The sequence below is a fragment of the Panthera pardus genome, unplaced genomic scaffold (genome assembly GCF_024362965.1).
Source record: "Panthera pardus isolate Hobbes unplaced genomic scaffold, ASM2436296v1 HiC_scaffold_11, whole genome shotgun sequence".
Taxonomy (NCBI): domain Eukaryota; kingdom Metazoa; phylum Chordata; class Mammalia; order Carnivora; family Felidae; genus Panthera; species Panthera pardus.
In genome coordinates this window covers 81,697,117-81,710,114 of record NW_026526666.1, presented here as the reverse complement: position 1 = coordinate 81,710,114, position 12,998 = coordinate 81,697,117, and the positions used below count along the sequence as shown (strand labels likewise).

General features: G+C 51.6%; 1 protein-coding gene across 1 annotated transcript in view; it reads left to right on the top strand.

The window, feature by feature from the left end:
• Positions 1-624: 624 nt before the first annotated feature.
• The window catches only part of AZIN2 (antizyme inhibitor 2), a 33,069-nt gene continuing 20,695 nt past the window's right edge, over positions 625-12,998 (top strand). The window contains 7 exon segments of the mRNA XM_053897930.1: positions 625-743; positions 1,402-1,574; positions 3,093-3,266; positions 7,504-7,593; positions 7,595-7,735; positions 11,636-11,808; positions 12,816-12,944. Coding sequence (XP_053753905.1) covers positions 1,470-1,574; positions 3,093-3,266; positions 7,504-7,593; positions 7,595-7,735; positions 11,636-11,808; positions 12,816-12,944 — 812 coding nt within the window. The 5' untranslated portion in view covers positions 625-743; positions 1,402-1,469.

The window sequence follows — 12,998 nt, the reverse complement described above, 5'->3', positions numbered from 1 at the left end:
GATCACCAGGGGAGAGGAGAGTGGAGGTCGTCACAGAAAAGATTTCCCGGAGCAAATAGGAAACCTCCTGGCTTCCTACCCCTCGCTAACATCCAAGATCCAGGATCTAAGCGTCCCACCGCGTAGGCGCTGGGGATTCTGAGGCGGCGGCCCTGCAGTTGCCATTTCCCAGTGTGGGGAGCCGCGAAGCCAGCTCCGCTGGGAGGGCTGAAGCTTACACAGGTTTGCGAAACAGGGTGGCAGAGCTCAATGCTTTTTGTCGGAATCGACCAATGGGATGGCGGCACCCGGTTGCCAGGGCTACAGAGGGGGCCGAGAGGGGCGGGTCCTGGGCCCAGGGGCGGGGCCCGGGCGGGGCTTATATAAGCGGACGGCAGGCTGAAGGAGGGGCGTGGGGTCGGTGGCTGCTGGGCGGGCGGGGCGCAGGCCGCGCGGCCCGAGCCTGGGGGGAGAGGGCGAGCGGAGGCGCCGAGGAACCGATTCACTCGCTGGGGAGACCTATGGGCCGAAGCCGTGTAAATGCGTTTTAAGGCGAGTGCGGGGAGTGGCTCGGGGAGCCTCCGGGAGCGGGCGCCCTCGGCTCCAGTGCTGACCTGTCTCCGGCCCCCTTGCCTCCTCTCAGCAGGGGCCTCGGCTCCGCAACTGCCACTCCTCCTCGGGGTGTTGCACAAGTTTCGAGGTCACCGGCGACCCCCCCTAGCAGCGCGCCTGGCTCTGGCCCCCGCGAAGGAGGACCGGGCTTGGTAAGGCGGTGTGGGGGGCGGGTCCTCGGCCCTGCACTCGGGAGGGCTCACCAGGACAGAACCTCAGCCTTCGGCTCCCTCCCGGGAGCCTGCGACCCCCACCCACCATGTGGCCCCATGCACCCTTAGAACCCTAGCACGTCAGGACCAGCCTGGCCCTCCATTTCCAAACGGTGAAACTGAGGCTAGGGAGTACCCAATGTCACGCAGCAGAGGACAGACTCGAACCTAAGCTCTTGCTCTCGGGCTGAGACTCCTTGGTGGGGCCACTCTCTTAGTTGGGCGTGGTCAAGACTGAGGGTCCCCTGAAAACTTCCCCACTGGAGCTTCTTGGCTTTCCTGTACCCTCTCGTTCTTTCCCTTTTTGCTAAAACCCGAGTTTCATAACTGGAGAGGACCTCCAAAATAATACATTCATTTTACAGATTGGGAAACTGAGGCTCGGAGAGGCAGTGAATGACATCTAGGCATGTAATGCCTTGTCGCAGTACAGGGTTCCTGATCGTCCCCACACTTCCCAGTGAACTCAAGCTCCCCAGGCTTGTGCTGGCGGCGGGTGTGACAGGACTGAGAGCCCTGGCTTGGGGGAGGTCAGAGAGGGCAGCGGAGGGCAACCCCCTCCAGCAGCTCCCTCACTCTACACCTCCCCTCCCTGCAGTGTGTTGCATACTTTCTGAGGCGGCGGGGCTGCGGCTCCATCCAGCCCATCGGCTCCTCCTTCTCGGCATGGCTGGCTACTTGAGCGAAACGGACTTTGTGATGGTGGAGGAGGGCTTCAGCACCCGAGACCTGTTGGAGGAGCTCACTCTGGGGGCCTCACAGGCCACCACGGTGAGCTGCTGGGAGCGGGGGTGGGTCCCCTGTTCCCTGTGCAGGCCCAGCTGCCTTCTCCCAAAGGACTTCTCAGGCCTTCATCTTCCCTCACTTATTTGGTGTTCAGTCCTTGCTGTTGGCCGGAGACGGGCTCATTGTATCCCCATTTCCTTGTCCTCGTCCCCAAACTTTGCCCTTCCTGCCTGCCCTGCCCTGATGAACCACCACCACCACCTACCCAGCCTTCTGGGTCAGAAACCTGGGACTCCTGCTTCCCCCACCCACACCCCTCTCATTGGCGCGTCACCAAGCTCTGACCACCACCTGTGGTCTTCCGAGGCCCTGGCTTTGTAGATCAGGCCTCATCTCTCTAGAGGCCCTCTAACCTCCTCCCTGCCTCATCCTGCCTGCCTCATCCTGCCTGCTCCCACTTTATCACGGCCACGCTCAAACTCAGAACTGTTTGGCGGTTCCCCGCGACCAGCAGGGCCAAGCCAGAACTCTCTGTCTTCACAGTCCCTCTCCCAGCTTTCCCCACCATCTATCATGCTCCATCAGAGCCCAACCACTGCTGGTATTTTCCCCAGCGATGCCATGTGCTCTGTTGTCGCCCCATTTTCCTGGGCTCTTCCCTCTGCCTGGAATGCCCTTCTGCCGGCCTCTCTCACTCTGTTTCTGTCCTTCCTCATTACTCATCAGTGTTACTTTTTCCTACTCTCCCAGGCGGATTTTTTATGTCCCTTTCTCCGTGGCTTCCACTGCCTTCTGTAGGAACTCCAGTCGAGTTTATTGGACGGGCTTGTAATTTCTTAAAGGGTTTTTTGTTCTCTTCAAGACCCAAACCCTGTCTGGTCATCTCTGTCCCTTAGCATAATGTCAGACACCAAATGGGCTTCAGTAAAAAAGTCTCCATAAACAAGAAACTGAGTCCCAATGAGGGTTGAAGTGATGCTGTCTCACCCACAGTCTCATTCATGTTCAGCCCTCAGCAGATCTGCTGCCCAGCTCACAGGCATGGGTTGCAGTGCCGTGGAATTAGCTCAAGGCTTCAGCGACCACCTATATGTGGAAGACAGTGGGCTGCAGGCCATAGCTTTGGCCCACAGGGATTTATCAGATGAATGTGTACACGGTTCCGATACTTTGGAAGCGTGTGCAAAATGCAGTGAGAGCATTAAAGGCAGAATTGCTTTATTGGTTTGGGGGAGGTGGCATTTGAGCTGAAACTTGAAGGTGGATTGCCTTTTCGGAGAAAGGGTCTTCTGCGTGAAGGGCACGGTGGGAACCAGAGCTTGGAGTTGGGAAAACACTCCAGCTTGCAGCTGGAGCTTGAGCTGTAGCGAGGGGAGGGGCTGGAGCCAGATCACAGAACCCCTGAACGCAGGCTGAAGAGTCTGCCTTCTGTGCAGAGACTTTTAGAGCAGTGTGGCTGTGGCGGAGCCGGGCTCAGGCTCGGGACAGGTACCTGGGAGGACCATAGATGGCCCGCAGCAGGAGGGGGCTGAGCGGGGCCTCACATTTACCCTTCTCGTGCAGGGTGATGTTGCTGCCTTCTTCGTGGCCGACCTGGGTGCCGTCGTGAGGAGGCACTTCTGCTTTCTGAAGTGCCTGCCGCGGGTCCGGCCCTTTTACACTGTCAAGTGCAACAGCAGCCCAGGTGTGCTGAAGGTCCTGGCCGAGCTGGGGCTGGGCTTCAGCTGTGCCAACAAGGTGAGCCCGTGCCCCCCACTGGCACACTGCCCCTCGCTGCCTACTCAACACACACATGGCTGGGCTGCTGCGGGTGCCCCCCCCCCCCGCCCCGCCCCACCCCGGGGAAGCAGGGGTGGCCTGCAGTTGGCCCCTGCCCTCTGGGAAGGGCCACCCACTCGGGAGGCGGTTAAGGGATGAGGGAGGGCAAAACAGGCATGGAAGTTCTAAACTGGAAACTTGTGTGTCTCTGGGTAGGTGGGTCACCTTTTCAATGGAGATTTTCAAGCTTCTTGGCCTAGAGCTATACATGGTATAAAATGTTCGATTAAAGTGAAACAAAACGAAAACACCTTTTATCATTATTTGTTTGTTTGTTTTATAGTCTTATTAATGTGTGACAGTACATTTTCTCAACTATTCCTTCGAGAATTGTGTTGTGTTGCCCATTTTGCTGCCCTTCTAATTCGATTAATGCTGTTGTCTTAATCGCCTCTCGCTGTCTCTAGATTTATTTTGCTTATTTACTATCATTCTCTAGTTGTTGAACTACGATGTGCTGGTCAGTGTGTAAGTTGGGATGGCAACACAGTGTTGAGCAGGCCAGGCTCCCTTGTCCCAGAGTTGAGAACGCTTAGCTTATCATTTTCATCCTGTTCTTAGTTGATAAAAGCCTTTAAGCTATAAAATTTTCTTCACAGCATAGCTATGGATATATTTATTCATTCAGCAAACCTTTTTTGAGCAACTATCATGGGGCCAAGTCCTATTTCAGGTGGGGATTTAGAGAGTGAATGAAACAAACAAAACAAAAAGGCCCCTCTTTCATGGAACTTGCTTTCTAAAAAACAAGTTCAACAATGAAAATCTATATTATTTTATAAGATGGTCGATGCTACGGGGAAAATTGAGGTGGGGAAGGGAAGTAGGAAATGTTGGGAGGGAGGATTATACTTTTATATAGTTTGGTCAGGGAAGGCTTCACTGACATTTGAATACAGACCTGAGGGAAGCAAAGGGTCAAGCCAGGTGGAGAACTGGGGGAAGAACATTCCAGGCAGAGGGGACAGCAAGTGCAAAGGCCCTGAGGTGAGAGCAAACCCGGTGCGTTGTTGCTTTGTGATGTTGTCATTACTGTTATTTAAAAAAATTGTTTTAAATGTTCATTTATTTATTTTGAGGGAGGGGGAGAAGGGCAGAAGTGGGGTGGAGAATCCCAAGCAGGCTCTGCATGGAGCCTGAGGCAGGGCTCGAGCTCACGAACTGCAGGATCATGACCTGAGCTGAAATCAAGAGTCAGACGCTTAACCAACTGAGCCACCCAGGTGCCCCATTACTGCTATGTTTTTAATGGTTAGTAATGATTATTTTTAGGGGAACTCCTTTTAAACCCTTGTCAGCAATATGGCTGGGAATTCGTGGATCAGTTCTAGCAGTTTTTTGGTGGAATCTTTTGGGTTTTCCATATAGAGTGTTATGTCATCTGAGAAGAGTGAAAGTTTGACCTCCTCCCGGCCGATTTGGATGCCTTTTATTTCTTTGTGTTGTCTGATTGCTGAGGCTAAGACTTCCAATACTATGCTGAATAACAGTGGCGAGAGTGGACATCCCTGTCTTGTTCCTGACCTTAGGGGGAAAGCTCTCAGTTTTTCCCCAGGGAGGATGATATTAGCGATGGGTCTTTCGTTATACGGCTTTTATGATCTCGAGGTATGATCCTTCTTATCCGTACTTTCTTGAGGGTTTTTTATCAAGAAAGGATGCCTTATTTTGTCAAATGCTTTCTCTGCATCTATTGAGAGGATCATTTGGTTCTTAGCCTTTCTTTTATTGATGTGATGTATCACATTGATTGATTTGTGGATATTGCACCAGCCCTGCATCCCAGGTCCAAATCCCACCTGGTCGTGGTGAATAATTTTTTTAATGTATTGTTAGATCCGGTTGGCTAATGTCTTGTTGAGGATTTCTGCATCCATGTTCATCAGGGAAATTGGTCTGTAGTTCTCCTTTTTAGTGGGGTCTCTGTCTGGTTTTGGAATCAAGGTAATGCTGGCTTCATAGAATGAGTTTAGAAGTTTTCCTTCCATTTCTATGAACAGCTTCAAGAGAATAGGTGCTAATGCTTCTTTAAATGTTTGTTAGAATTCCCCTGGAAAGCCATCCAGCCCTGGACTCTTGTTTCTTGGCAGATTTTTTTTTTAATTTATGAAAAAAATTTTTTTTAACATTTGTTCATTTTTGAGAGACAGAGTGTGAGTGGGGGAGGGGCAGAGAGAGGGGGAGACACAGAATCCGAAGCAGGCTCCAGGCTCCGAGCTGCCAGCACAGAGCCCAACGCAGGGCTTGAACCCATGAACCACGAGATCATGACCTGAGCCGAAGTCGGGTGCTCAACTGACTGAGCCACCCAGGCGCCCCTGGGAGATTTTTGGTTACTAATTCTATTTCTTTACTGGTTATTGTCTGTTCAAATTTTCTATTTCTTCCTGTTTCAGTTTGGGTAGTTTATATGTTTCTAGAAATTTGTCCATTTCTTCCAGATTGCCCAATATATTGGCATATAATTGCTCATAATATTCTCTTATTATTGTTATTTCTGCAGTATTGGTTGTGATCTCTCCTCTTTCATTCTTGATTTTATTTATTTGGGTCCTTTCCTTGTTCATTGTGATCAAACTAGCTAGTGGTTTATCAATTTTGTTAATTCTTTCAAAGAACCAGCTCCTGGTTTCATTGATCTGTTCTACCATGTTTTTGATTTCTATGGCATTGATTTCTGCTCTAATCTTTATTAATTCGTGTCTTCTGCTGGTTTGGGGTTTTATTTGCTGTTCTTTTTCCAGCTGTTTAAGGTCTAAGGTTAGGTTGTGTATCTGAGACCTTTCTTCCTTCTTTAGGAAGGCCTGGATTGCTATATACTTCCCTCTTATGACCGCCTTTGCTGCATCCCAGAGGTTTTGGGCTGTGGTGTTATCATTTTCATTGGCTTCCATGTGCTTTTCATTTTCCTCTTTAACCTCTTGGTTAGTGAGGAGGATTCTAGAAGGGGGCCCTGGAGGAGAAAGAAGGAGAGCTAGCCTGGGCAGGATGACAGGGGTAGGAAGATTCTGGGTGGGAAAGAGGTGTGCACCATGGTGGAACAGTGAGAATGAGAAGGTTAACCTTTATCAAAGACGAATGTTCATGCTCTTAGTGAGTGAAAGCTGAGTCCACCCCTATTGTCACTGCAAAGCCCCTTTGCGTTAGCACTTGCTTTGCACACCTAGTTTCGTGCGTGTGTCACATGAAGGGAGGTGCATGGGGAGAGAGATAGCCATTTTACAGTTGAGGAAACCATCGGCCAGCCACGCACAGCTTGCCGGTAGCAGGACCAGGACCCCCCCCTGCAGCACGCTGGGGGCTCTGCTCCCAGAGAGGAGGAAGGGGATCCTTTTCCAGCCTTCTCAGTCTAGGGTCAAGGACCTCCTGTGCATCTGGAAACCCAGAGGTGGTACACTGTGCTTGGCCCTCTGGCTCAGGGCCGGTCTCCACAAAGAGCAGAGTTGTGGGGTGTTAGGGCTCAGAAGGATCCTGAAGTCCACAGGGACATTAAAAGCATGTACCGCTGCTGAGTGCTTCTGTCGGGCCAGGCACTTTGCTGAGCGTTTTCTGTAGGTGATCTCATTTTATTATCGCAACAACCCTGTGAGGTAATTATTATTACCCTGATTCTGACAACAGCCCTGTGAGGAAGCATTTAACATACGGGAAAGGAGGCACAGAGGGTGAGGGACTCACTGGCCAGTGGCCGCTTGAGTAGGGCCAGTGGCAGGGGGGTGGTCTCCGGCTCTCTCACTGCATCTTTCCATTGTCCTTGGGGAGAGGATGGCGGAGCTGGGCCCCAGCTGGTGACCATTGCTTTAGCTAACGAGTGGGCTGGGAGAGGCCAAGGCCCCTCCCCGCAGGCGGGAAGATCACTAGCCTTTGGGTACATTCACTGAGAGGTGGCTCTGGGATGCACAGCTTTTCTTGAAAGGCCAAGGCTGCCCTCTTCTGGTGGGACATCACTAGTGGCTACGCCTGACAGCTCCACGCCTTGGCCAACGTTGACGGAGGGTTGACGGAGGGCCGGGTGTGAGCGAGGGCCGGGTGTACAGTTATGCAACAGACAGGTCAAGGGCACAGGCCACGCCTCGCGTGGGGCTACGGTCCACCCACCCACCTTCTCAAGGACCTTCTGTCACTTCCCCTGCCCCCATCCTGCCTTCTCTTGCAGTCTCTATCAGCATCCTCCCATCTTAAAAAGCCTTCCCGGGACTCCATACCACCCCCCTGCCCGGTCCCATGCTCCCACTTGACGGCCAAACAGAGTTGTCTACACTCGCCTGTCTGCGTGCACCTGGCTCTTTGCTTCAGCACCTGCATCTGAGCCACTGCTTCCCCACTGCCACTGTCACTACTCTGAGGAATCTCCTCTTACCAACGTCCCCAGAGATCTCCAGGATCCAGTAAGCACTTTATTTTCAACATTCACTTTGAATTATTCAAATCACCCGTTGATTCACTTACACACACACGTAGGCCATCGGCTTTATGTCTCCAGAGATAATCACCATTATGAGTTTGAGTTTGGTGGGTATGTGGTACTTAAAAAATACTTACAAATATGATCCATAGAAAATATACAAAATATAAAAGATATTTATGTGGTGGGTACTGTGTCTCAATAGCTTTAAACTCAGCAGGTGTTGGAAATCTGTCCATGTTGATGCATTTAGACCTTGTCGGGGACACAGGTCCTCTTATTAGCCTGATTCTCAACAGCATTCAGCACAGTGACTGTTTGTTTGTTTTTGTGATAATAACACTTAATGTGAGATCTACCCTCTTAGCCAATCTTCAAGGGTACAATATAGTATTCTTAACTATATAGGCAGAGTTCTACAGATCTCTAGGACTTAATTCATCTTGCAGGACTGGAACTTTATGCCCACTAAATAGCAATTCCTCATTTGTGACATTCTTTTTAAAAAAACTCAACAGTCACCTATGCTCCCAGTTGTAAAGCCTTCAGCAGCAAATCAACTGATGGGGGACACAGCTCCGCACCTGCCCCACCTCGCACGGGGCGCCTCTGACACCCAACACCCTTCTCCTGTACAGACATGAATTGCGAGGCAAGGTTTGCTGTGATGGGAGTGATGTTATAATCTGTGTATCGTTCCCCCTCTTCTGGACGCATTCTTTCTCCTTCCCTCTCCATAGGTCCCAGGTGCTCACTTCCTGCTCTCAAAATGGGAGATTCCTCTGGATTCTGTCTCAGGCTCCCTTTCTCTTGTAAACTCTCCTTCCTCTTATGGAATTTCATCTCCTTCCACGGCCCTGAATACCATCAATGTGCCACCACCTCCCACATTTTGATCTCCAGCCCAGACCTTCTATCCAGCAGCTGACTTGATACCACAGGGTGCCCGGAACCCGGGTGTTCAAATGCGCTCATGATCTCCCCCTTTGAGAAGGGCCCCTCGGCCTGCAGGGCGTGGAGTCAGACATGCCCACATTGCAATCCACCACCACGCTTGCCAGCCCTGACTCCAGAGCACAACTCCCCCATCTGTTACCTCACCCAGGGCAATGGTGACCGGTCCCTCCAGAATCCTCTCGGCCCTTCCTGAGCCCTGAGTTCACATGGTAGCCAGCGTGATACGCATTTAAACCTTGCATTTAAAATGCAAATCTGACCATGTCGTTTCCCCTCGTGAAACCCTTCAAACGGATTCCCGTGACTCGCAGGGTAAAATATAAATCCACATCAGCCCACCCCCCTGCAGCCTTATCTTCCCCCACTGCGCTCCCCCTGCCCAGGCCCCCCCAGCGCTCTCTCTTCCTTGACTAGGCCGAGCACATTCTGCCTCAGGACATCTGCACGGGCTGTCTCCTCTACCAGAAACATTCTTTCCTTCCTTTTCCCCCTGGATATGACCTCCTGTGGAGCTCAGCTTAATTTTTTGACCCTCAGAAAAGTTGTCCTTCACTCCTCACACCTGGGTCTCACCATCCCACTTTCCCCAACCTGAAAGCTTCACAGGGTCAGAGACTTTATTTTACTCACCACTTGTTTTCTTTAGCACCAGTCATTGAGGCTGGCATGTTAATAGATAGTCAGGAAACACTGGTCAACTCAGTATTGAGGTTGAATTTTCCATTACAAGTACTGTGGCTAGGAACTGGTGTAGGCTAAAGTCTGGCAGTCCTGTCAGCTTTGCCACTCGAAAGCTGTGAGACTTTGGACAAGTCACTTAACCTCTCTGAGCCTCTGTCCTCTGTTTCCTGTCTCATAAGATTACTATGAGGATTAAATGAAAATGTATATAAAATATATTTTTTAATGTTTTTATTTATTTTTGAGAGAGAGAGAGAGAGAGAGAGAGAGAGAGAGAGAGATAGGACATGAGGAGGGGAGGGACAGAGAGAGAGGGAGACAATGGATCCGAAAGCAGCCTCCAGGGTCTGAGCTGTCAGCATAGAGCCCAATGCTGGGCTAGAACTCGTGAACCACAAGATCATGACCTGAGCTGAAGTCAGATGCTCAACCGATTGAGCCACCCAGATGCCCCATGTATATAAAATATTTAATGCAATGACTGGCATATGGTAATCCTTCAATGAGTAACAGTAGTTACTGTTTAAGTATAAGTATATATATCTAAGTATATACTGTTTAAGTATAATCGAAGCTAAATCCCAAGTCCCAAATTGCTACCATTGCTTCTTCTCTTACCTCATGTGGTGAAGCTGGGAGCAAAAACACGTTTTCATGTCCACTCAGACTCAGGGTCTTTGAAAGCAAGCTGTGACGGCTGCAACGCCAGCCCTGTCCCACTTTGCTCCTTACTACCTGTGTTTCTGCAGGCAGGTGGAGGCCTCTGAACTCGATTTTGTCCTCTGTAAAATGTGGCCAATAAATACTTCATAGGACAGTTACTGGCATCACATGGGATAACTCACAGTAGTACCTCGTGCTGAAAAGTTGCTAAATTTACATTAGAGTCTTATTATAAATTTTTTTTTTTAACTTTTATGTTTGAGGGACAGAGAGAGACAGAGAATGAGCAGGGGAGGGGCAGAGAGAGAGAGGGAGACACAGAATCTGTAGCAGGCTCCAGGCTCTGAGCTGCCAGCATGGAGCCCAATGCGGGGCTTGAATCCATGAACTGTGAGATCATGACCTGAGCTGAAGTCAGACGCTTAGCCGACTGAGCCACCCAGGTGCCCTTTGAGTCTTATCAAAAACTCAGAGTGGCTAAAAACGGCCCTGTGCCTGCTATAGCATTTCAGAACTGGCTTCCTCTTGACTTCCTTCCCTTAATCATGGAGAGTCAGACTTGAGTTTGAAAGCTGGCCCTGCCTCCTTGTTGCTGCATAGCCTCTCTGAGTACTAGTTTCTTTCTCTATAGAGTGGATCCAGTGCCCCTCTGATGATGGGGTTATTCTAAGGGGTAAATAAGATAGTTAATCCAAAGCAAGGGTTGGCAAACCATGGATGGTTACCACATCCAGGCCACCGCCTGATCTTGTGATGCTTGACTGGGTCACATCCACGCTCGTTCACTTATGCACTCTCTCTGGCGGCTTGAGTAGTTGTCACACAACCTACATGGCCCACGCGGCCTAAACCATTTGCTCACTGGCCCTTTACAGAAAAGGTTTACTAACATCGCATTCGGTGCCTGCTTGTGGTGGGCGCTCAGTGACGATGGCTGCTCTCATCATCATCACTCTCTGTACCATGAATGCAGCAATCTCGTGGAACGGTGTTCCGTAAAAGTGAGGAAGACGAGGCCCCTCGGGGACAGGGGCTTGCCAGGGTCCCCCGGCACAGTGGTACACGCACAGCAGGACTTTGGATGTGGGATGACTTGGTTCGGTGAACTCTCCACCACATCAAGGGATATTCTTTAAACGTTAAATCTGTCAGGAAAATGTGTCACATGCCTACTGTCAGGGCCGTTATGACTCCATGTCATGTCTTTGTGTGAATTAGGAAATATATCCCTTAAGACAGTTGTTGTGATGAATACACTGATTTTGTCAGGATGAGAGGCTTTACTGCCGGGAAGTTGTAACAAATACATAAATCTACCATATGTATCCTCTGCGGATGGGACGTCCCCCCCGTCAACTGCACAGTGTGCTACCTGCGTGGCTGGCTGTGGCAGCCTTGCCTGTCCGAGAATGGTGAACCAGTGTGAGTCCCGATTTTCATGTCTCTGTTGTGTGAAAATGAGGCCCCCTTCTTATGGACGTCCCCATGCGTAGCTATGACTTTGCCCCTCGTTTGTGCTTCTCGGCTTCTGTGGGCCCGGTGGGCCCTGAGCCTCCTCACCTTCACCTTTGGGACCCCACAGGCAGAGATGGAGTTGGTCCAGCGTATTGGCATCCCCGCCGGTAAGATCATCTACGCCAACCCCTGTAAGCAAATTGCACAGATCAAGTATGCTGCCAAGCATGGGGTCCGGCTGCTGAGCTTTGACAACGAGCTGGAGCTGGCAAAGGTGGTAAAGAGCCACCCCAGTGCCAAGTAAGCCGAGGACCGCTCACGTGGGGGGCTGGGCCGAGTGTGAGGACAGCGGGCATGGGCGGGGTAGTGGTGGAGCAGAGGACCCTGCCCTGGACCCGGCCACACTCACGGGAGGCTGGGGCGGGCACTCCTGGACTGGACCCAGCATGCCAGGGCCTGACGAGGACAAAGGCAAGAGTAACCATTACAGCCCGAGCAGAGCAAAGCCCACGGTATTATGGAGGTCAAAGTCGCGGGCCGAGAGCAACAGGGGGTGGTCAGGAAAGCTGCGCCAAGGAGGTGGCATTTGAGGTGCACCTGAGGGGTGAAAAGAACTAGGAGGGCGCACAGACAGTGCATCAGAGTGAACTGCTGAAGCAAGGAACGCATGGAGGTCGGAAACAGCAGGGGGCGTTTGAGACATGAGCAGGAATTTGGTGTGGCTGGAACATACCATGTGTGCGGGGCGAGGGCAACAGTGAATGTTGGTCAACACGGTCACAGGGCAGGGGCCTGGTGCAAATGGGCTCTGGCAGGGGTCAGGGCTGGACATTCTGCTCGGGCTGTGGCTTGCACGTGGTCACTTGAAACCCTGGGGATTCCAGGGAGGGCCTCCTCGGGATGATGGGGAGGCCAGGTAGCTGGACCACTCTGGTTCACCCAAAGCAGCTTTCATTTTGTCTGTTTTAAATGATATTGGGGTTCTCAGTAAGACTGTGTTTAAAAAGTGGTGCCTCTCATGCAAGAAAAGTTGGAAAAGTCCGGCTGGTGTGGAGGCTGGTTGAAGAGGCGGAGCTTCTGGAGAGGACTGAGGAGGTCGGGACCAGGGCAGGGGCCTAGGGATGGGCCCAGGGACGTTCAGAGAATGGACTTGACAGGCCCTGGAGGCTGACCGGCAGTGCAGGGACATGAAGGGGTCAGGGACCTGCGGGGCGGGCAGCTCTGAGTTTACACTCCTTTTCTCGGAGAGGACGTGGCTGGGGTAGGGGGAGGTGGGGTCCACCCGGCAGAGGTACCTGTCTCCTCAGGATGGTTCTACACATCGCTGCTGAGGACTCCCCGAGCCGCCTGAGCTTCAAGTTTGGGGCGTCGCTGAAATCCTGCAGACACCTGCTTGAAAATGCCAAGAGGAGCCACATGGAGGTGGTGGGTGTGAGGTGAGTACCTGGAGGCCCCACCACCCCTGCCAGGCCTGCTGCCCCTTTCCCAGG